Genomic DNA, 24,165 nt, shown 5'->3' on the forward strand with positions numbered 1-24,165 from the left:
ATCGTTACTAAGTCAGCACCCCTTGTCAGCTGTATCCTCCGAGGGGCCCTTCATGCTGATAACTGGAGTTTCCTGGGCCAAACGGAGGTGCTGGTGAGGGTGATAATCAAGTTAGTAACCCCAGGCCCCGCTGGTGTGACCCAGGGCTGGTGTGTCTGGGCGGCCCTGGGCGTGTCCCCTGCGCTCCGGCATGGCCATGTTCCTTTGTCCGCATCTGTTCTGGGCCTCCTGCTGAGGTGTGGCCCCCCCGCAGCCACCCACGTTCCCGCCTGTGCTACGAGCGGGCCGTGCACCCCGTTCCCCTTCCCCAGGGTGGCCCGCGAGCCAGCCGCTGAGCCGGGGGTGCCGGGCTCCCCGTGGCTCCCTGCAAGCTCCTGCAGCACCTGCCCGTCTCTTGTGCCTCACGTTTACGTCCGGCATGCGTCTTGTGTGTGTATCCTGGGCTCTGCTCTTGACCAGAAGTGCAGGAGTAACATGGCCGTGACTCCAGGGGGCTTGCAGACCGACGGTGGTGGGGAGGGGACACTCGGTCAGTCACACAGGCAGGCACAAGCTCCCGCACTGTGGAGCGCTGCGAGGAGGTGCCGGGGGGTCTGGAGAGTGGGCCCGGAGTGGCCGTCGGCTCACCAGCGGCTCTCTGGAAGGCAGGAGCCAGGACCGGGCAGCTGGGCCTGCTTCTGGGGTTGCCCCGGCTGCCTTGTGCGTGCCTGTCACGAAGCCCACGCTGGGCACTTTGCGGTGCTGGGCGTCCCTTCAAGATGGCGTGATGTGCTGGCTGGGTCAGCTGGAGACCTCTGTGGCCGTGGGCACTCACGTCCGCTTATGGCTGCCTCAGCTGTGTCATCAGCCAAAGTGAGGGGTTGTCTTGCATGAGGCTGAGTCCAGTCCTGAGCGAGAAGGTTCCCCGACGTAGGCTCTGGTTTCACGGGGCACCTCTTCTCTGTGATGCACCCGTCAACGGGTACTGCTGTAGCCCCAGGAGAATTCCCAGCTCCAGACCTCAGTGACTCCACGGTCGCCTTCAGCAGAGGAGCCCAGGAACTGTCGGGGACACCCACGGGGACACCCATGGGGACACCCACGGTCCCCTCAGACAGTGCTCTGTGGTTCAGATTCGAGCAGCCTCCGTCCCCTTTGCTCAGATCAGAGTTTCTAACTTTCCCTGTTTGTGAATACCATCTGTGAAAGTCGCTCAGTCATGTCCAACCCATTGTGACCCCACGGACTATACAGTCCACGGAATTTTCCAGGCCAGAATACTGGAGTGGGTAACCTTTTCCTTCTCTAGGGGATCTTCCCAACCAAGGGATCGAACCCAGGTCTGTTACATTGCGGACGGAGTCTTTACCAGCTGAGCCACAAGGGAAGCCCGAATACCATCTGGGTGCCTGTTAAATATGGCTCTTCAGGGCCCAGCCCAGGTCTCCAGGATCAGAGTCTCAGGGAAAATGCCTTCGAGACGGGTTTTTAGAATCCCCTGGGGTTCTTGGCAGATTTGGGAAGCCTGGCCCGAAAATAGAGGCGGCTGGGAAGCAGCATGGAGGAAGGAGCTTAGCTTTGGAGTTCAGCAGACCTGCACCTGTGTTCTTGCTGTGTGACCTTGAGCAAGGTACTTCACATCTCTTGAGTTTTCTTGTCTCTAAAACAGCAGTGGTAAGTGCCTGGCACAGGCTGCCTGTTAGGCGTTGATGGACGGCTTATGTCTTCTTACCTGCGTTGTCATTATTTGCTTTCCACGTCAGCCTCTTCATCTCCACAGTGGATATGATGAGACCGCCTCGTCGCTGGTCTGGGGGCGCGGTGGGCTCCCGTGTGTGAGGCTTGGTGCAGACCCAGACAGAGCAGGCCTGGAGAGCCTGTTGCTTGCTGTGGGCGTCCTGGCGGCGAACGCTTGGTGCGCTGCCTTTGTCTCGCTCTGGTGGAGCCCCTTTTCCTTTGAGAGCAGATGCCATCGGTCACTGCAGATCGTTTCTTGAAAATCTTTCTCAGCTTTGTGCCACGAAAATCAGACATCTCCTCTTTGTTTTATTTCTTACTTCTTGTCTCCTTACCCTTGTTTTTGAGGACTGTGATACTGTAATTAGGAGCCGTTACTAAGTACCTTTGGAATATTAATGACAGATGAGTCAAGATGTGTGATCTCATGGCCCAAATGTAGTAGCGCAAAATTTGTAGCACAAAGTTTTTGTGCCAGACTCTTGAGTATTAGAGGAGAGTTTCAGCCTATAATCCCAGAGAGGAGAAAGGGTGGCAGTTCTGTGCCAGAAGGATTCGGGACCCAGTAAGCATTTTACAGGTGAGCTACGGAGAGGGCTGGCCCACAGCGGGCACGCGGAGGACGGTGGGCCGCGTGTGTTACTGTCGCAGGCGGGGCTGGGGCTGGGGCTGGACCTCTGTGGTTCCCAGCCTGGGCCCCCGAGTCGTCCTGCTTCTCCACTCTCCCCTGCTGGAGCCCGGGCCGCCTGCTCTCCTGTTCCCCACCAGATCCATCTCCACAGCGTTTGTGGGCAGCAACGCGGGCGGCGTGGGGGAAGGCCAATCAGGAGGCTGGGGCGTGCAGGCAGGCGCTCAGGGAGCCGGGCACTCGGGGGCTGGCCTGTGGGCACCCCGACTGCCTGATGAGGGCGCACTCCCGGGGAGCACCACCCCCCCCCCCACCCCGGAAGCCAGGCGGTCTGCCGTCCGCGCCTTTGCCCCTTTTTTCACACAGGCTGCAGTGAGCACCTCTGTTGCCGGCTCCACCCTGAGCTTAGAGATAGTTCCTGCCCCCCGGGGAAGATGGACACACAGCAGGGGCGGGGGGGGCACGGGTCTTGGCGTGTGTGTGTGTGCGTGCATGCGTGCGTGCATGTTGGCGGGGGTGCTGAAGTCAGGAGCGCTGGTAAAGGAGTTGGGTTGGCTGGGTTCAGTGTGAGCTCTCCTACTTAATAGCTGTAGGACCTTGCCAAGTTACTTCCCCTCTCTGAGCCTTCAGGGGCATAAAACTACCGAGCAGGCTTAGAGCTCAAATAGGTAGAGCGTCCAGGACCTTCTGGCACTTGCAAGCAGATGTTATCAGTGATGCTAGCGTAAACGTGATCATTTCTGAAAAACGCGTTTTGTGGCGTGTTCTGTAGTTCTTGTCCACGCGTTGGGCTTTGCTTTGATCAGTCCGTTAATGGGAAGAGTTGGGGTTTCTCCACTTTGGCTTTGCTGGTACTCGGGGCGGGGTGAGTCTTTGTGGTGGAGCCTGCCTTGTCCATGGAAGGCTGCTGGCTTCTACTCGCTAGTTTTCAGCAGCACCTTTCCAGTGTGGCCACCAGAAAGACCCTCAGCCATTGGGGGTATCCCCAGAGGGCCAGGGCAGGCGGGGTAGGAGAGGTGGGCAAAATCACCCAGCCGTTGAGAATGAGCTAGCATGCTGCAAATGTTGGTATTTAATTGCTTCTTTGTGGGAAATTTACTAATGTTTTGTGTGTGTTCTTTTAATTGAAGTGTAGTTGATTTACAGTATTACTTTCATTGATCCAGTATTTTAATAGATTTACTTCATTTAAGGGCTTCCCTAGTGGCTCAGTTTGTAAAGAGTGTCTGCCTGCAGTGCAGGAGAGTTCGGTTTGATTCCTGGGTCAGGAAGATCCACTGGAGAAGGACAGTCTGCCCACTCCAGTGTTCTTGGGCTTCCCTTGTGGCTGGCCTGGTAAAAAATCCACCTGCAATGCAGGAGACCTGGGTTCAGTTGCTGTGTTGGGAAGAGCCACTGGAGAAGGGAAAGGCTACCCACTCCAATATTCTGGCCTGGAGAATTCCATGGACTGTATAGTCCGTGGAGTCACAAAGAGTTGGACGTGACTGACAGATTTTCGCTTCTTCACTCCACTTGAAGTTATTATTAAGTGTTGGTGGCCTCCACTGCTGTGGTATGTTTTGAGCAGGATCCTCATCTCGTGTAGACGAGAGGGACAGTGTTAAGGGATCCTCTGAGCCCAGAGCGCGTCAGAGCCTTCCTCGAGAGAGCTGGCAGCACCACGAGAGGGTCGGGCCATGTGCTTGCCTTGGAGACAGGGCTGGGGTGTCTGGGAGGCCCAGGCCCACGGCTCTGCTCCGGTCTGGGAGGTGGGGGATTAGGTCCGACCACGTCCATCTCCTTTTGCGCAGCCCCTCATGAAGCTTTCAGGAGAGGGGATCAGCACGTCCCCTGCCTAGAAGAGGGGCTGGCACTGCATTAGAAGGATGAGAGGAGCGTGCCAAGTGCCCACATGGAGCGGAGGGAACCACCTGTGGGGTGGCCGGGAGGCGTGGGGCACCTGGCTGGGTTTAAAGGGCTGTAATGATGCGTTTTTCTGCTCTGCTTCCCGACCTGGCCAGGAGCGCCTCAGCGGTGTGCTGTGCGTGGTTTGCCCTGGCACTGAGTCGTGACTTGAAGGTGGAGACAGGTGGCGTTGGTGGGCGAGAGCCAGCGCTGCTCCGACACCAGTTTCAACCTCCACTCGGCTGTTTTTGACTGGTGTGGCCTCCAGAAACTTTGTTAACCTCTGTGATCCCAGGGTGTGCTGGGTGACAGGGGTTGACTGTACCTCTTGTAAAGAGTGGGCATGGGGATGAAACGAGGTCACGCAGGGGCAGCTCTGGGCAGAGCACACACCCAGTGTGAGCGTGTGGGCTCCTGGGCCTGCTCTCTTGCTTTGTTGGGTTTCACCTCAGGTTGCTCTTTTTAAAAAGGGCCTGCTGTCTGAAAAAGCTCGCAACCACTGGCCTAAGAGAACTAAATGTTTGTGTGGGCACTTTGACTCGGCGTGAGCGTGTGCAACTGAAATTTTAGTTCCTTTACTGGTCTAGGCCTTTGGGATTTGTTCATTTGAAAGGTACCCTGAGCAGTGCTAAGGAACACGTTTGCTGCTAGCTTTCTGATTAGGGAGGTTAGTGGGAACCAGAGACACGTGGCGGCCGGAGCCCCTGGCGCGGCGGGGAGCAGGCAGGGTACAGGGCCCGCTGGGCGCCGTTCTCAGCCCCTCCGTGCGGCCACTTGGTTTGATCTTCAACTACCGCAGGCAGAGGGTGGGTGTTAGCTCCTGTGGGCTGGCTTGTTCATCCTCCTAGGGGACCTTCCTGCCCTAGGGAAGCCTGAGAGTTAAAGACGTGTATTTCTTGGGTCACTTGCAGCTGGGGCTCCTGGCAGGAATCAGGCCCCCTTTATGAAAGACGGGAGGCGGAAGTTAGGTGGAGACCGTTTCTCTTCCCCTTTGGGCTGTGTCCTCCTGTCTAGTGTCACAGAGATGTGAGCATTGCCCAGCGCCCACTCCCTGACCATGTGGCAGTGGCTGCGACCTGCATCCCGTCGCGGTGGCCCCCGTCACAGTGATCCTGTTGCTCCCTCAAACTCGGTCCTTCCCGCGGCAGCTCGTATGTGGCCACTCCCCTGGTGCGTCAGTCCTGTATTGTTCGGGGAGCCATTCCTGGGGCCCCAGTTTAGAGCCAGCCGCTTCAGCCCTTAACAGCGATTGGAAGTCATCTAATTCCTTGAGCCATTCCTGGGGCCCCAGTTTAGAGCCAGCCGCTTCAGCCCTGAACAGCGATTGGAAGTCATCTAATTCCTTGAGTTAAATCCCTTTCTGCTTAAAATTCCTAGAGTGATTTCTGTATCCTGCGCTGAAAACCAGTGGATTCAGGGGAGTACTGTGATAATTCTCTCCCCTAGGGGAGGAGACTGCAGCAAGAGGTGGTTGCATAGCTTCACGGGGTACAAAGATGGTCCGGGGTTTGGACTCAGAGCTTAGGCTTCTTTTCTGGGAAACAGAAGCTCACGCTTCAGAAGGTTGCTGGGGTTAAAGGGGAGGCAGTGTATATGTCTGTGAAGCGCCTGGCCCACGGCAGGCCTGTCAGTGTCTATTTATTTACTTATTGCCCGACTACCACTTTGACCCTGTTAGAATTAGTGTCAATAAACTGAGGTGTAACATTGTAGCTGAGACTTCCCTGTAGCATCCACTTGCCAGCATTCTTTTTAACTGAAGGATAGCTGCTGTACAGTGCTGTGTTCGGTTTTGCTATGCAGCAGAGTGAGCCAGCTACATGCATATCTGTATATCCGCCCCCCTCCCCGCCGCCCCCCATCCCACCCCTCGAGGTCATCTCAGAGCTCCAAGCTGAGCTCCCTGTCTATACAGCAGCTTCCCAGTTTAATACTAAGCAGTGATTATAATAATATCAATATTAATGTCAATCATATCAATCGCTGTTTAATAAGCAGCGATCTGTTTAATGCTTTGCCTGTATTCCTGATGACTTCGATCTAGCACTAGTGATCCACAGAAAACGCCTGCTGTATATCTGAGCTGCTGGGGTGCGTGTGCTTTTGTGTGTGTGCGTGTGCACACACGCACTGCTGTGGTGCTTGGAAGAAGCAGTGATGGGCGCTCTCTTGCCCTCCTGTCTGCTGGGCTGAGGTCTTGGGGGAGCCAGGCCCTACGCCTCTCTAGCGCCTAGTGTCCTTGTTGCAGAGGAGCTGAGAGTATCCGCCTTTCAGAGCTCTTCTGAAAGTGAACGCAGGGCTCCGGTCAAGGTCCTGAGCCCCGGTGCCAGGCTGGAAGGCACGGAGATGGGCAGACACACTGCAGGCGGCCGTGTAAGTCCCTGCGCTGTGCGGTGTGATGAGGGCTTGGAAAGAGGCTGGAGTGCAGCAGCAGATCCCTCATGGGAGACTCAGGGGCTGATGTGCCAGCGGGCCTCTGGAGGTGCCTCCCGGGCACTCTCTGGCAAAGTCAAGGGAGTGGGGAGAGACACAGCACTTCCGGGAAGGCGCCTCAACAAGAGGTGCTCAGGGTGGAGCCAGGAAGGCGCCTCGACAAGAGGTGCCCAGGGTGGAGCCAGGAAGGCGCCTCGACAAGAGGTGCCCCGGGTGGAGCGCAGAGCTGAGGGAGGAGATGGGAAGGTGGTGGAGCCAGAATGGGTGGGGCCTCTGCGGACTACAAGGCGCGGAGACCCCAGATCCGAAGCATGCAGGCACCACAGGGAGAAGCACACAGGTGTGCCCAGGGCTGCTGGGCTGCCTCCAGGAGAGCGCAGAGCCTGGAAGAGGTGGGTGCCCCGGTCTGAGCACACTGGGCGCACAGCAGGCGCTTCATTCCCTCGGGCGTCTCCCAGTCCTCAGGTCGAGACTGAGTACCCGCCCGTGATGCCACAGGGGCCTGCGCCACCCCAGCTCCCCCACCCCCCCACCCCATGCACACGTGGGGCTGGGGCAGGGAGAGAGAGGAGAGGTGCCCTGGAGACCCTGTGCTGCCCAGCACACACGTGGGGCTGGGGCAGGGGCAGGGAGAGAAAGAGGAGAGGTGCCCTGGACTGCGTGTTCCAGAGTGTGGAGCGGGCCCGGTTCAGCTCTGAGTCCCGAGGCTTGGGCTCCAGGCCGGGGAGATCTCGGCAGAGAGAGGTTAGACCCGGCGCCGCCTCGGCCTTGAGCCTGAGAGAAGCAGGGAAGGTTCCGGCAGGCAGGGCGCCCCGTAGGTGGGCTCCGTTGTTGCCAGTGAGAGATCTGCCAGGGTCTCCAGTGTTCCCAGTCCTGTCCTCCTGCTCTGTGGCAGTGCTTTCCCAGGCACACGTTGGCCCTGGCTCCCTGTCCACAGGGTTCTCTGTCTTCCGATGTGAATTGCTGCACCGGATGGATTTGCAGTAGCTCAGCTCCCTCGGTTGTGGAATGCCTGCGCTTTGCTTTTCCAGCCCCGGTTACACAGCTCAGCTCTCTCCAGCCATGGTTGCGACACCTGGAAGGTCATTGTTGGCCTTGACCAGAGATGTTTCTTTCGCCCCCTCTGTGCTTCGGTCTGAGGTTGCCCTCAAGTGTGGCGAGGGTGCCGCCGACAGGGTCGCTCGCAGATGCGGGCGGGAGCGTCTGGCGGGCCCTCTGTTGGGACACAGCTGGGCTCGGACGGGACAGCTGGCTCTGCTGAGGGTGTGTTGCCTCCTTGCGCTTTGCTAGGCTTTGTGGGTTTGCTTTGCCAGCAAAGCACAGGCATGATAATTTCTTTATCGAGTGCCTGCAGTGGACCAAGCCTCACGCTAGGCCCCGTGTTTCTCATTGTCCGTCCTTCCCAGGGATACTTAGTGAGCATCTGCCATTTGCCAAGACACCGTTCTAGGTGCTTGGGATTCATTTCTGGACGGAACAAAGACCTTTGTCCTCATAGAGCTCAGACAGTGTTCTACTGGCCAGGGGCAGATAATACTCACAGTGAATAAATGAATGAAGCCGTGATAAGTGCTGTGAAGAAAATGAGAGAGTAGAGGCAGTGGGAGGGATGGGGCACTGGAGAAGACGGGTTGCGGAACGGTCAGAGTGCCCAGCGAAGCCGTGCTTCTTGGAGGGACGAGGAGGGGAGATTCCAGCAGAGACTTGAAGTGCGTCAGGAAGACCGTGAGCGCAGACGCCTGGGAGCGGAGCGACTCGGGTTGAGGAAGGGCGCGGGCAGGCCTGGTGCGTTAGAGGAGCAGCGGGGAGCCCGTGTAATGGACTGAGTGAGCCGTGAGGGGGGTCGTGAGCAAGTTGGTGGGGCCCGGTCCTGGGTGGCCCTGAGCCTGCGGGCAGTGATGGCAGGGACGCCCGGGCTTGGGTAGTTGGGTCTGAGCAGGAGATTCAAGTTTGGAGTTGTTGGCATCGTGGGGGGTTTGGAACAGGTGAGGTCACCGCTCATCAAGGAGTGACCTGAGGGCACCTGAGGGCTGAGAGGCCTGGGGAGAGGAGGCAGTGGGCGGGGGTGGGAAGCCAGGCGGAAGCCGGGCGGCAGGGCAGGGTGTGATCCACTGGGCCCAGGGTGCTGGTGCCAGGGAGCTGCGGGCTGACCCGTGACTCAGCGAGGGCCCGGGCGAAGCATCCCCGGGAGAAGCCTTGGGGACGGGAGGAGGCAGGCGGGAGCAGCGAGCTCGGGCGGTTCTGCGGTGGGTTTTCTGCATCAGGGCAGAACGCTGGGTGAGAGCTGGGGGAGCAGTGCTGTGGGGTTGGTTTCTCTTTTAAATGTTGGGGAAACCTTTGGTTTGCTTTTGTTCTGTTTCTGCTCACTCTTAAAGAGTAGACGCTGACCGTGTGAGAGAGAGGAGCGAACTCCGGCGCGTGGTCCTGGCGTTGCCTCCGCAGGGGTGGCTCTGGAGCTCAGATGGAGGCGGCGGCTGGGGCCGGCGGGGGAGCCGGGCGTGGGCACAGACGTGGAGGCTGGACGCGGCCACCGGGGTCCGGAGTCCTCGTGTTCAGCACGTAGACGACTCCATTGCTTTCAGGGCTGCTGGACTGTTTTTCTCTGTGCAAATGTAGGTTTTAATCAACATGTTTATTTTTTCAAAGGCCGATTTTATCTTTCAGGGCAGTTGTAGGTTCACTGCACGATTAAGCAGCAATCCCATGAACCTCCCCCCCTCAACGTGTGCAGCCCCGCGCCATCAGCATCTCCCCTGCCTCACCCACCATCAGCAGCATCGAGGCCTTCGCTTGCACGAGGGTTCACTCTCTGCACATCAGATTCCGTGGGTTTGCACAAGCGTGTAACGACAGGCCCACATCACGGTGCCAGCCAGTCGCTTCCGGCCCTGACAGCCCCTCTGCCCGTCCCCCATTGTCCTCTAGCCCTCAGCCCCGGGACGGCTGACCTCTCTCGGGTCTCTCGGCGCGCATACGGCATAGAGCCTTTGCAGACTGGCTTCTCTCATAAGGCGCCTCTGTGGCCTTCTGTGCCTGCCTGGCTCATCTCCTCTTGGTGCTGAGTGATCCTCACGGCCTGGGAGATGCCACGAAGAGACATCTGAGGGAGCGAGGCCGGCACAGGCTGGGTGTGAGGTGCCTTCCTCTCCTGCATCCTTGATCTCTGGGGAGCCGCCCTCCTCCGGCTGCTGCTCGAGAAGACCTTTTGGCCCCTGTAGCCCAGGTCCAGGCCTGGTCGCTCAGGAACACCTCCATGCTTCTCTGTGTGCACGCGCCCTGAAGTGTTTCTGCAGTGCTTACCCACCCTCGGGAGGGCCGGTCCAGCCTCCACGGGGGACTGGCCTCACGGGCCTTCTGTGACCTTCCGTGTGTCCTGGCGAGCTCGAGTTCACATGGGGGGCTCACGGGAGACCCTGGGGGAGCTCGTGTGTGTCACCTCAGCTGCCCCCACTGGCGGTTTGGTTGCCCTCCTCCTGGGGGCCCATCGCCCGGTTGCTCCAGGTCCGGGGGGCCCCCTGCAGCAGCACTCCCCAGAACATGGGAGGGGCTGGAGCCCACGTGAGGGCAGCGTGGGGTCCGCACCAGCAAAGGCCCAGACATGCAGGGACGCGACAGCAGCTGTCGTTTCCAGGGCTAGAGTGGGCTCGGCTGGAGAAACCTGCCCTCAGCCCTCGCTGGTGTCAGAGGGCGCCGTCGTCCTCAGCAGCTCTGCCTTCTACGCCCCCAGCCCCCGCCTCCGCGCCGCCGGCAGGGCACTCTGCAGGGCCGTGTCCCGTGTGTGCAGCAGTCCGTCCAGCAAGAGGAACTGTCTCATCTGCGGGTCGCCCCTGTCCCCCCACGGGCCTGCCAACCCCTCCCGGAGGACGTCCCACGTCTGCCCCTGGTGCTCTGGACACTGTGAACGAGAATACTCTCTGAGGTCCCCAGGGAGGGGTGGAGGCTCCTCGGTTCCCTGCTGTTACTATGGCAGTGCCATTGTGGGGTGTCATTGATGGGTGCCCCTGGAGGGACTCCGTCTCCCTTGTCCCATGCTGGCACCCGGTCAGAACCCAGGAGACGCTTGGAAGTCGCTGAGTTCACCGTCCTCCATTTCCTCCTGTGGGGGCCCAGTGCTGGGGTGCTGCTGCCAACAGCCTTCCCCCAGAAAGTGCCGCAGGGCCCTTGTGGTCTCTTGTGACCGCAGGTTGTGAGAAATGCTCCGTGTCAGGCTTGAGCTGCTGGTAGGGGATCAGAAGCACAGTCTGGGGAGAGGGGTAGGGGTGGTGGGAGGCCGGGCTGGGGGGCCCGTTTGGAATAGGGGAGTCAGGGAGGGCCTCGCTGAGCAGGGGCAGGTGAGCAGAGGTCTGCGCGAGATGAGAGAGGCCACGGCAGGCCCAGAGGCTCGGAGGCTGGCGGGCACTGGCCAGGTCTCTGACGTGTGTGGGCTCCGTTGCCCTTTCCCCACCTCCCCAAGAGGCAGCCGGTGCGGCGGGCTCTCCGTCCCTGGTCCACGGCAGCCTGTGCAGCCTTCACCCGAGGTGCCCTGCGGCGCTTAATGCGGGACCCCAGACCTGCGCTGTCCAGCATCTTGGCCACGGCCATGAGTAGCTGTTTAAATTGAATTAAAATGGGTGCTTTGGCTCCTCAGTGCCACTGGCCACATTCCAGTGCTCGGTAGCCACACGTGGCTGGTGTCTGCCACATGAGATGGCTTGGGTTTATATGTTTCTGGCACTGTGGGGCGTTGTGTTGTCCAGCGCTGGTCTAAGTGGTCCAGATGACATCTCTGACTTGACTTTAAGCCTCTGTTGTCACGTGTGAAAGTAGCACGTGGTGGTTGTAAAACAAGTGAGTCAGTAGGGAGGTGTGTGGAGCCCAGGGAAGCCTGTGGAAGGAGCCATCCGCAGGACCCTATGGAGAGGGAGCGAGCAGACAGGGGGCCTGCCTCCTCCTCTGGAAGGAGGGGTGGGGCGAGAGCCACCTGCCGCGTGGTGAGGGTCTCCCCTGAGGCCGGTCTGACCCTGCCTGTGAGCTCAGGGATGAGGTTCAGAATCCCCAATACCGAAGCGGGGAGCCCGCCCCTCCGAGGGGTGTTCTGAGGTGTCTGTTGTCCCTCCAGCGGCTCGAAGGGGGGCGGTTCAGAGAGTGCAGCCGTGGAGCCAGAGACGTGACTGTCCGACCTGCCCTTCGGGCTGGGGGCGGGCCCTGGGCTCCGCTTTCCTGATGCCTGGGCTCCTTGTCTCCGATGTGGCGGTGGCCAGGCGACGCACAGGGCTTGGCATGGAGGTCAGTGCTGCGCCCTCTCCAGAGTTCGTCGGGAGCCTCTTCCCCGCTTCTTGCTCGAGCAAGCGAGTGAGTGAAGGAATGCTCGGAAGTGCCAGCTTGCCCGAGAAATGAGCCACCAAGAAAAGAGGAGCAAGGGCTTCTGCGGCCTGGAGGGTGAACCCGATGCACCTCTTTCGCGTGATGACGGCTTGGTTAAAGTCAGGCCACCGGCTGGTTTTGTGCGGTCACACCAGTTCTCTGTTAGGTGGAGGAACTCGCGGGAACAGGAAGGTGTTCTGGGAAATGCCAGCTGGGTCTCATGATCTGCTTCCTTCCCGTTTGAGGATTAGGAAACTGGTCTATACCTGAGGAAAGAAAGCCTTTACGTTCAGCTGCTTGCTGTTCGGTGCTGACATCGACAGGCCTGTTGGCCTCAGGTGGGGGCGGGCAGGGGCTTTTTGTTCCAGAGTGCTGGAGCCCGTGATCAGGAGCGGCTCTGTATCTGCCCTGCTCAGTAGCCGGACCGTGTTCTGGTAACCCTCATGGGTCGCACTGACTTCTCTGCATCGTTTCTGCCCTGGCTTCTGCAAGGCATTCATGTCTTTAGCGATTCCACAGCCACAGGCAAGGTAGTTTTGGGGAGTGGGGGATGAAGAGAATGTCTTTGTTCTTTGCAAGATTGGTTTGACTTCCTGACTTGATGCTGCACCCCCAGCGCCCTGGCACTATCGGGAAGGCGCGTGCTGCGTCTTTATGGAAACTGAAGTTATGGTCGCCTGGGAGGGTGGCTCAGTGTGCAGGTCAGGACCGTGGTGGGGGCACAGAGGAGCCACAGGCTGGCGCATCCCTGCAACACGCTTCTTCAGCTGCCAGCTACTCGCTGCTCAGAGATAAACTTCCCTCTGCCCGGTTGAGTATAAGAGCCGTTCTACTTAAAGAATGCTAGTGGAATGGTAGAGCAGTTAACCCCGTCTTGCTCGGTTTCCCGCTGTGAGTAGTGCCTGTTTTAAAACGGCTGCGCGCCCTGGACACTCGGTGCAGCTGACAGGTAAGCTCTGCTGCACCATCTGCATCTTCCGTGTGCACGTCTTGCTGGATTGCCACATCAGACCAGCTAGTTCCTGTTGACGTTGACTGAGCTGGGTCTGTAAGGGAGAGCTGTTTCAGTTCCACTTTGCTGATTCTGTTGTGAGTCGTTGTGGTTTGTCTCGGGATTCCTGTAAGACTCTATATATGGAGGAGTGATGTGTCATCCAGATTTGCCTAATGGCCGTGGTGACCACCCCCCACCGCCCCCCCGCCCCACCTCCCAGCCACAGTCCACTTTCCCATTCATTCCCCTTTGCTTCTAGCCAGAGGCTTTTAGAATTCAAGCTCTGTGTACAGTGTTACAGGGAAGAGTGAATGTTTATAGGGGTCTGAAAACTAGAGTTTAGAATTAAGTCCTCATTTCCTTTAGGTTTCAGGATTAGGTGGTTAAATACATTTCCTAGCAGTAGGAGAAAGAAGTGAAAGTGTTAGTCACTCAGTCGTGTCTGACTCTTTGCGACCCCATGGACCTGTGGCGCGCCAGGCTCTTAATTCTCCAGGCAAGAGTACTGAAATGGGTTGTCATTCTCTTCTCCAGCGGATCTTTCCAACCCAGGGATCAAACCCGGGTCTCCTGCATTGCAGGCAGATTCTTAAGGCACCAGGGGAGCCTAGGAGGGGAGGTCCAGGGGAAAAGGTCAGGAGGGCATGGGCTCTGCCTCCCAGTTCACATACTACAGGGCTGTGTCGACTGAAAAAAGTGCACCACCCAAAAACTGAGAATTCTGTTTCATTCTGTGGCATTCCTGCGGACCATAGCCCGGAAAGGCAGCCTCTCTGATAGCTCTGATGGACTGACTGTTCCAGAGAGATAAACAAGGAGCCAGGGTCTGGAGTTTTTTGATGGGGGAAAGAAACAACTTGTAGTCAAACATAAAAGATTATTGCTAATCACAGAAAGCAGATGTCTCAGGTTAATGGTTTTAGAGCTTTTCTACGTATGGGAAGATGCAAGAGTCTGTGCTGATTGAAACCATCCCTTAACTATCTAGGGCCAGTCGTCTGGTTCTCTCTACCCTGACCCCCACCCCCACCCCCAGGGCACACCAGAGGGTCTTCTGCAGTAGCTGCTGGCCGGATGGTAGGCAGCATTCGTATTTACGGGATGGCGGGTGGCATGGTTTTTTTTGTTGTTGTTCACAGGTGGAGAGAGCCTAGTATGAGGAGGAAGAAGAGGGCAAGCGGCCAGTTAGACGAGAAAGAATGTTTCCTGGTCAGCCCCCACCCTCGCACCTGACTGTTTACTCTGAGTCTTTACCCCGGAATGAACAGGTTTCATTCTTTTTAGAAGTTCCTTTGACAGCAGTTGTTTTTAAGGCAGAATAAATTGAATGGTGGTGAGAGATTATGGAGAAGGAAATGGCAACCCACTCTGGTGCTCTTGCCTGGAAAATCGCATGAACAGAGGAGCCTGGTAGGCTGCAGTCCGTGGGGTTGCAAAGAGTCGGACACGACTGAGCGACTTCACTTTCACTTTTCACTTTCAGAGTTTGTGGGGAGAAGACATAAATACGTATTTGCTTAGGTGAATGCTAGATGCTGTAACAAACTTGAAATATATTTGAAGACTCAGACACAGCGGAGGTTTATTTCCACTCTCTTCCATGTCCTCTCCATCTCGGGGCTCTGTCGATTTCGACCTGAGGACTCCAGGCTCCTTTGCATCGAGCCGGAGAGGGGACAGAGTCTGAACGTGCTGCGTGTGGGGGGTTTCCTGGGGAGCACACATGTGAGGGGGGGCAGATCACCCCACTCACAGCTTATTGGCTGGCGCTCCGACTTGTGGCCACACACACCTGTTGGGGGGCGGGGGGAGCGGCTGGGAAATTGGCCAGTGCCTAGATACAGATTTCTCAGAACACAGGTCAGGTAGTCTGGTATTCCCATCTCTCTAAGAATTTTCCACAGTTTGTTGTGATCCACACAGGCAAAGGCTTTGGCTTAGTCAAATAAAGCAGAAGTAGCTGTTTTTCTAGAACTCTTTTGCTTTTTTGGTGATCCAGCGAATGTTGGCCGTGTGACCTTGTAGCCCTGGCCAGCCGTTTTTCTCGACCTGTGGCCACGCACACCTGTGAGGGAGGCTGGGAAACGGGCAGTGCCTGGATAATGAGGAAGTGGGTTTGATGAAGAGTGAGGAGCCTTGGCCGGCCATTTTCCTGAATCATTTTTCTTGATCCCCTTTCTTCATAAGAAGTAGTGCCTGGGGCCTATACATAGAATGCTCTGGCACCCTCTTGCTTAAATAGTAGTTCTCACCATCTGCAGCATCAACACCGAAGTGCATCAACACCCAGGGAGCATTCTACGTCCAGCCCCCGTCCTATGCCACAGCCACAAAACCCTACCAAAACATGACTTATAGTAACAGAGACAACACGTGGCGAAATGCAACTTAGAGTCTCCGGGGACTCGCCTGGTGGTCCAGCGGTTAAGCCTCTGTGCTTCTAAATCAGGCACACACATTCCATCGCTGGTCGGGGAACTAAGGCCCTGCAAGCCATGCAGCTCAGCCAAAAGCAAAAGAAGTGAGTCCTCTGAGCCAGCGTGGGTTACCCTGCACTTTGGCCTGCTGTGCTGGCAAACTCCCATTGTCCCTCTGGAGAGCCTCCTCTGATCAGCTGTCCTCCCACCCCAGACCCCCTTGTTTGGGTCCACAGTCCATGGTCTTGTTTTGCGACAACATCCACACCCTCTGCAGCCCCCTCACCGTGAGCTTCCTGCAGGTTGAAGGCACCCACACCCTCTGCAGCCCTTCACCATGAGCTTCCTGCAGGTTGAAGGCAGGGGCTACGTCCTACGCGGCTTATTCGTTCTGGTTCTGTTTTCCTGGCCAGTGCAAGTGCTTAGTAGGGGTTCAGTAAATCCTCTTAAGTGAAGGTGCACTAGATTGTGAATCTAAAAGAGTAATAAAGAGATCTGGAACACTTAGCTCTTAAAGCCTAAATATCTTCCTTTTCAGCTTTGTTATTGTTCTAGAATTTGGGAGAAGCTCCCCCCCCACCTCAACAGTTTGAGCTTCCCCATCAGGTCACCCTGCAGCGTAGGTTTCAGATTGCATGTGTGGCGTCCACACTGGCAGTGTCTGCGAAACTGGCGTGTTCTTCTGGGAGGTTTTTGCCTTTTGTTTTTAATGGTAAACCTTCTTTTACATGTTTTCCTAAAGCTTCTATTCTTTTAGTAATATGTAGGAAAATTTTGACTTTTTATGTTCATCATTTTATTTTTGTCCTTTCCACTTTTACACCTGCTATTGATTGTCCTCTTTACTGTATTTCCCTACAGACTTTCTCTGAATTTTATCCATAAAAATGTGTGTTATCACTACAGCTTGATATCCTGCTTTTTTTTCTTTTTTTAACTTATTGAAAACATTTTCTCACATGATTAAAAATGAATTGTCCACACACACTGATGTCTTTGTGGTGGTATCCCGTCCTGTGAATCATTGACTTTCCAATAAGGAAATGGTTTTGTTCCTACTCTTTGATGATGAAGTTGGCTGTGGGCACCTCAGTGTGCACCGCGTGCATTTCAGACGATTTCCTGGGACAGAATCCCAGAAGTGTTCTTGCCTCCTGACCGTGGCCCTGACCCTGGGTCGGCTCTGATCTGCCGTCTCCTGAGGCGAGGAGGAGAGCCTCTGGAGCCCTCTGTCCTGGGTGCAGATTTATGGCAGTGAAGGTCCAGCCCTGCTGTATGAACGGGGAAACTCACTGAGGGCCAGTGGACTGGTAGAAGTGTTCACAGCTCTGGCCTCTGGTTGCTAAGTTGAAGTTTGGGAGGATTTGTCCTTCCATGTCCTGCGGTCTGCAGAATGCAGAGATGCCTTTGGCTTCCTCCCTTCCTTTCCTTGGGCTCCCCTGGGTCGAGAAGATCCTCTGGAGGAGGGCATGGCAGCCCACTCCAGTGTTCTTGCCTGGAGGATCTTGTGGACAGAAGAGCCCGGCGGGCTACAGTCCATGGGGTCCCAAAGAGTCGGACACGACTGAGCAGCTGACATTTCCACTTTCCCTTGTCTCCTTCCCCCGGGCGCTTGCTCTGACTCCTGGGACAGTATGTTCTGAGCCCAGCACTGCTGGCTCGCCCTGCCCTGCCTTTACCTGACACGTGCTCTTTCCCTCTGCCCTGGTCCCCGGGGCCGATTTCTGCACAGCTTCACGGCCCGGCCCAGCTGACACCTCTTCTGTGAAGCCTGGCCCGCTGTGGCCAGGGCAGAGGCAGCCTCCCCCAGGCGTGCTGCCCTCTGTTCCCGCAGCCTCTTTCGGTTAGTTCAGCAGTGTTCTGTCTCGCTCTTACTGTGGGCCCCTCAAAGACAAGGCCTGGGGCTTCGCCACCCCTGATGCCCAACTGGTGTCCTTGCCTGGCCCTGGAGTGTTAGAACGTGACTCAGTTCTGTTCGCTTGGCCAGCATGTGCTCTTGTTCTGGAGCCGCACGGAAGAGACTGGTCTGTCTTAATCCTCATGGGCAAGGCCTGCGGTGTGCACACTCCGGGCTGAGTATTTTCCATAGGAGAGAAGACAAGGATCTGCTGGGCTCCAGCGAATCCTGGGGCAGGGCCTGGATTTGCTGCTGTGGAGGGAGGGGGCGTGGGCAGGTGGGCTCTCCAGGCTCCCTGGGTTAGGGACCTGCACTAGCCTGGTCCTGGAAGCAGGGGAGACTGGAAACGTTTTCATCACAAACCAGGTGTTCACAGTTTCGTTTTGCTTTAGCAAGTAGAATTGTTGGGCCATTTAAAGCAAACTCTAAAAGTAATTTGCTGTTCATGGAAACTGCTGGAAGGGAGTTAATCTTAAATTCATATGCGTAGATTAAAGCATCAGTTAAACAGATAGCAGGGGAAGGGAACATTTATTAGTGAAGGAGCAAAGTTCTCAGCCTTTGCAGCACAATAGAATTACTCAGAAAACTTGAAAAAAAAAAAAATTGTCCAGGCCCTGCCCTCAGAGACCAGTTTTAATCAGTTTAGGGTGAGAGCGGGGCATTAGGAATTTCGAAAAAGCTGCCTAGGTGATTGTAGTTTGCAGCCAGGATTGAGAACCACTCTTGGAAAATACAGACTTAAGTCCAGATCCAAGCGTTCTGGTTTACTGTGTGACCTTAGGCAAGGTTATGTCTCTGAATTTCCTCATTTTGAGGAAAATTATGCATAAGCCTGTGGAGGATGGACACCTGTGTCTCTGATCATCATCGATTGTATTTCCTGAACTTGGCCCTGCCTCGGAGATGCTGCTACTGCTACTGCTAAGTCGCGTCAGTCGTGTCCGACTCTGTGTGACCCCATAGACGGCAGCCCACCAGGCTCCCCTGTCCCTGGGATTCTCCAGGCAAGAACACTGGAGTGGGGTGCCATTTCCTTCTCCAATGCATGAAAATGAAAAAGTGAAAGTGAAGTCGCTCAGTCGTGTCCAACCCTCAGTGACCCCATGGACTGTAGCCTGCCAGGCTCCTCCGTCCATGGGATTTTCCAGGCAAGAGTACTGGAGTGAGGTGCCATTGCCTTCTCTGGCCTTGGAGATGAGCAGTGCTCAAAATATATTTGTTGAGTGAAAGAAATAACATGTATGACTGACTAGGTGGTGGTGGTTAGTCACGCAGTTGTGTCCAACTATTGCGACCCCATGGACTGTAGCCCTCCAGGCTCCTCTGTCCATGGTATTTCCCAGGCAAGAACACTGGAGTGGGTCGCCATTTCCTTCTCCAGGGGATCTTCCCGACCCAGGGGTCAAATCTGTGTCTCCTGCATTGCAGGCAGTCTCCTGCATTAAAGGTGGATTCGTAACCGCTGAGCCACCAGGCAAGCCCCGTGTGCCTAGGGTCGGGATTCAACGAGATGCGGCGCTCGGCCCTATGTAGTGAGCAGGCTGCTTTCAGTGTCATTGATAAGCACTCCTGACAGTCCCAAGGTGGGCAGCTGGGTGGTGGTGCCTCGAAACCAAGGGCTGCTTTTCTTGCTCAGAGTCCAGCAGCTTGTTCCCAGGGTGGGATGCGAGCCCAGCTCTGCCTGATGCTGAATCTGTGTATGATCAGGGATTCGGATCTTAGCTGTCAGAATCCCTAACATGGAAAGAGTGTGGCCGTTTCGTCCCTTTCCTCAGCCACCATTGTGGTCCTCAGACCACTCACGATTCATGATGCTTGCAGCCTGTTGCTAACGAGCAGCTCCGTTCGCCCTCTGTTCTTTGGTATCCAGACAGAGATTAAGTATAAAGCTGTGTGTTTTTTCCTTTAGCAGTGTTCTGTACTACATTATGTAGGCATTTTCACTGTGTCTTCTCTTTCTTCTTAAAAACCTAAGCTAATGTTAGAGGAGGCATCTGTCTTTAATCTTTCCTTCCTGTATTTAAATGGTGGGAGTGTTTGAAGGAGATTTCAAGGAGGTTGTGGCCCAGGATAACACGGGGTTTTGTTTTGCTCTCTGAGTTATCAGTGGGAGGCTCTGAGGCGGTAGTGCAGTTTCAGGGTTAGTTAATGAATTACCTGTTAATGCAGCAAATCCAGCAGGTCTTATGCCAGGCCTTGGGGGTACAAAGACCAAGTAAGGTTCCCCTGTATGTAGTGGGCTGCTGCTGCTGTTGCTAAGTCGCTTCAGTCGTGTCCGACTCTGTGACCCCATAGACGGCAGCCCACCAGGCTCCCCCGTCCCTGGGATTCTCCGGGCAAGAACACTGGAGTGGGTTGCCATTGCCTTCTCCAATGCATGAAAGCAGTGGCGCGTAAATAACTGAAACACAGCCCCCAGCCCTCGGTCACAGTCAGTGTGAGTGCTCTGGGGGCACAGAGGAGGGACTTGGCGGAAAGGGGCTCCATCAGCCCAGAGGCTCCAGAGGAGCGCGCTTGGAGCTGACTAGTGTTTGCCGAGTGGGGACAGAGTGAGCACCCACTCGTGTGCCCCTGCAGAGTCACACCCCTTCTTGGTCAGGACCTCGCTCCCTGGGGGCCACCACTGTTCGGACTTCTGTCACCATAGACGTGTTCCGCTCATTTTGAACTTTAGGTGTATGGCGTCACACAGCGTATACTCTGTTCTCTGGCTTTCTTTGCTCAGTTTTGTCTGCGGCTCGTGCAGGTGCTTCCTGTGCGGCAGCAGGATCCAGTCTTTCTTTCTGGGGGGTTTTCAGGGGTACAGGTAGACCCGTCCCTTTGCGTTCTCCTGTGGGTGGATGTTTCGCTTGCTCCGCTCATGACCACTGGGAAGAACGCTGGTAGTAGTGTCTCTCTGTGCACGTAAACCTCAGGTGGACTCGCTGGGCCTGCTTTCGTGGACGCGGCTGGCTGGTCTTCCGGGGTGGCTGTCCCAGAATGTGCAGAGGCGTGTGCACACGGCTCCTTCCTCTCCCAGACTTGGTGGTATCAGTTTCCTGGCTTTTTTCCCCCTTTTTGCCGTTCTGGTGATAGGATAGGGGTATTTGATTTCATTTACATTTCTCTGATGACTCATGGTTCGATGCACTTTTTCGTATCTTGGTGATTGTTTGAGAATCTCCCTTTGTGGCTTGCCTGTGGAGGTTTGTCTTAACTGGTTTGTAGGCGTACTGTCTGTATTCAGGATGAGAGTCCTTTGTGAGAGTTATGTATTGCAATATCTTTTGGTGGTGGTGGTTTAGTCACTAAGTTGTGGCCAACTCTTGCGACCCCACGGACTATAGCCTGCCCGGCTTCTCTGTCCATGGGATTCTCCAGGCAAAAATACTGGAGTGGGTTGCCATTTCCTTCTCCAGGGATCGTCCCGGTGCAGGATTTGAACCTGGGTCTCCTGTATTGCAGGCGGATTCTTTACCAACTGAGCCATGAGGGAAGCCCATATCTTTTTGATTATATTCTTTGCAGCCAAAAATGGAGAGGCTCTATACAGTCAGCAAAAACAAGATTGGGAGCTGACTGTGGCTCTCATCATGAGCTCCTTATTGCCAAATTCAGACTTAAATTGAAGAAAGTAGGGAAAACCACTAGAAGACCGTTCAGGTATGACCTAAACCAAATTCCTTATGATTATACAGTGGAAGTGAGAAATAGATTTAAGGGCCTAGATCTGATAGATAGAGTGTCTGATGAACTATGGACTGAGGTTTGTGACATTGTACGAGACAGGGATCAAGACCATGCCCATGGAAAAGAAATGCAAAAAAGCAAAATGGCTGTCTGGGGTGGCCTTACAAATAGCTGTGAAAAGAAGAGAAGTGAAAAGCAAAGGAGAAAAGGAAAGATATAAGTATCTGAATGCAGAGTTCCAAAGAATAACAAGAAGAGATAAGAAAGCCTTCCTCAGCAATCAATGCAAAGAAATATAGGAAAACAACAGAATGGGAAAGACTAGAGATCTCTTCAAGAAAAGTAGAGATACCAAGGGAACATTTCATGCAAAGATGGGCTCGATAAAGGACAAAAATGGTATGGACGTAACAGAAGCAGAAGGTATTGAAAAGAGGTGGCAAGAATACACAGAAGAACTGTACAAAAAAGATCTTCACGACTCGGATAATCATGATGGTGTGATCACTCACCTAGAACCAGACATCCTGGAATGTGAAGTCAAGTGGGCCTTAGAAAGCATCACTACGAACAAAGCTAGTGGAGGTGATGGAATTCCAGTTGAGCTATTTCAAATTCTGAAAGATGATGCTATGAAAGTGCTGCACTCAATATGCCAGCAAATTTGGAAAACTCAGCAGTAGCCACAGGACTGGAAAAGGTCAGTTTTCATTCCAGTCAATCCCAAAGAAAGATAGTGCCAAAGAATGCTCAAACTACCGCACAATTGCACTCATCCCACATGCTAGTAAAGTAATGCTCAAAATTCTCCAAGCCAGGCTTCAGCAATATGTGAACTGTGAAGTTCCAGATGTTTAAGCTGGTTTTAGAAAAGGCAGAGGAACCAGAGATCAAATTGCCAACATCCGCTGGATCATGGAAAAAGCAAGAGAGTTCCAGAAAAACATCTATTTCTGGTTTATTGACTATGCCAAAGCCTTTGACTGTGTGGATCACAATAAGCTGTGGAAAATTCTTCCAGAGATGGGAATACCAGACCACCTGACCTGCCTCTTGAGAAACCTGTATACAGGTCAAGAAGCAACAGTTAGAACTGGACACGGAACAACAGACTGGTTCCAAATAGGAAAAGGAGTACGTCAAGGCTGTATATTGTCACCCTGATTATTTAACTTCTGTGCAGAGTACATCATGAGAAACGCTGGACTGGAAGAAACACTAGCTGTAATCAAGATTGCCGGGAGAAATATCAGTAACCTCAGATATGCAGATGACACCACCCTTATAGCAGAAAGTGAAGAGGAACTAAAAAGCCTCTTGATGAAAGTGAAAGAGGAGAGTGAAAAAGTTGGCTTAAAGCTCAGCATTCAGAAAATGAAGATCATGGCATCTGGTCCCATCACTTCATGGGAAATAGATGGAGAAACAGTGGAAACAGTGTCAGACTTCATTTTTTGGGGCTCCAAAATCACTGCAGATGGTGATTGCAGCCATGAAATTAAAAGACGCTTACTCCTTGGAAGAAAAGTTATGACCAACCTAGATAGTATATTCAAAAGCAGAGACATTACTTTGCCGACTAAGGTCCGTCTAGTCAAGGCTATGGTTTTTCCTGTGGTCATGTATGGATATGAGAGTTGGACTGTGAAGAAGGCTGAGCGCCAAAGAATTGATGCTTTTGAACTATGGTGTTGGAGAAGACTCTTGAGAGTCCCTTGGACTGCAAGGAGATCCAACCAGTCCATTCTAAAGGAGATCAGCCCTGGGTGTTCTTTGGAAGCAATGATGCTAAAGCTGTAATTCCAGTACTTTGGCCACCTCATGAGAAGAGTTGACTCATTGGAAAAGACTGTGATGCTGGGAGGGATTGGGGGCAGGAGGAGAAGGGGATGACAGAGAATGAGATGGCTGGATGGCATCACTGACTCGATGGATGTGAGTCTGAGTGAACTCCGGGAGTTGGTGATGGACAGGGAGGCCTGGCGTGCTGCGATTCATGGGGTCGCAAAGAGTTGGACACGACTGAGCGACTGAACTGAACCGAATGTTTTAAAAGTTTGCTTTATTAACTAACAAAAGTTCTTCATGGTGATGAATTCTGCTTAATAGAATTTTTCTTTTTATGGTTAGTGCCTTTTGTGTCCTGTTTGAGGAAGTCTGAGCTATCTTCTGGGCTGTCCAGGTGGTGCTAGTGGTAGAGAGCCTGCTTGTCAATGCAGGAGACCTGAGAGACACAGGTTCGATCCTTGGGTCGAACACGACTGAGGTGACTTAGCATGCATGCACGTTATCTTGTAGAAACTTTGTTTTGCCTTTACCAACTAGATTAATTTTCTGTTACAGTGTGAGGTAGTGAGCGGTTAATCCTTACTTATTGTAAAGATCATCCATCCCACTGAACCTTTGAAATAAGTCAGGGGACTGTGTATGTTCCATCATCTGTTTGTTCTCTCACTTGTATTCCCTTAATTACTGTTACTGTATCATAGGTCTTGATATCTGTAGAGTAAGCCCTCCTACTTCGTTCTTCTTTACCATTGCTTTGGTTATTCTAGGTCATTTTCATTTCCCTGTAAATTTTAACAGTCAGTTTGGCAATTACCACAAAAAATCTGCTCTGATTTTGTTTGGGATTACATTGAATCTGTTGGTTATTTTTTGCTATAGAAGACTTGTATAGTAGAAAACTTCTAATCTCTGAATATGGTATGTCCTTTCATTTATTTAGTTTTTAAAAATTTTTTCACAGTATTTTATAGTTTTTTATGTAGAGGTTTTGTGTTTCATTAAATTTATTCCAAGATACTTGTTATTTTTGATGGTTTTCAAAATGCTATTTTATAAGCGTTAGTTGGAAACGGAGTTAATTTTTGTGTGTAGACCTTGACTCCCAGAATCTTGCTCAGTTCAGTTCTTACAGTTTATGTGTGGTTTCTTTTGCTTTTTCTCTGTAGGATATCATGCTGTCTGTGGATGGGGTTTGTTTCTTTCCAATTCTTAGACTTTTTATTTACTTTCTTAAGTTATTGCATGACCAGGATCTCCCATACAGGTTAAATTGAAGTAATGCTGGCAGAGAGCCTTGTATGGTGCTGGTGTCTGGGAAAGCTTTCACCATTTCCCCACTAAGTGTGATTTTTGCAATAAGATGTGTTTTATTAGATGCCTTACTTTATAG

The 24,165-nt window shown here is 53.9% G+C and overlaps 1 protein-coding gene across 3 annotated transcripts in view; it reads left to right on the plus strand.

Annotated features, from left to right (window-relative positions):
- TBC1D14 (TBC1 domain family member 14) overlaps positions 1 to 24,165 on the plus strand; it is a 118,725-nt gene that overhangs the window by 12,110 nt on the left and 82,450 nt on the right. The window contains exon 1 of one of the 3 annotated variants that reach the window (XM_018049769.1): positions 12,315 to 12,537. The exons of the other annotated variants lie outside the window; for them this stretch is intronic. Within the exon in view, the coding sequence (XP_017905258.1) occupies positions 12,506 to 12,537 (32 nt within the window). The 5' untranslated portion in view covers positions 12,315 to 12,505. Of the gene's footprint in view, positions 1 to 12,314; positions 12,538 to 24,165 lie in introns of those variants that run through there. 3 annotated transcript variants of the gene reach the window in all.

The sequence above is a fragment of the Capra hircus genome, chromosome 6, assembly GCF_001704415.2.
Source record: "Capra hircus breed San Clemente chromosome 6, ASM170441v1, whole genome shotgun sequence".
Lineage (NCBI taxonomy): Eukaryota > Metazoa > Chordata > Mammalia > Artiodactyla > Bovidae > Capra > Capra hircus.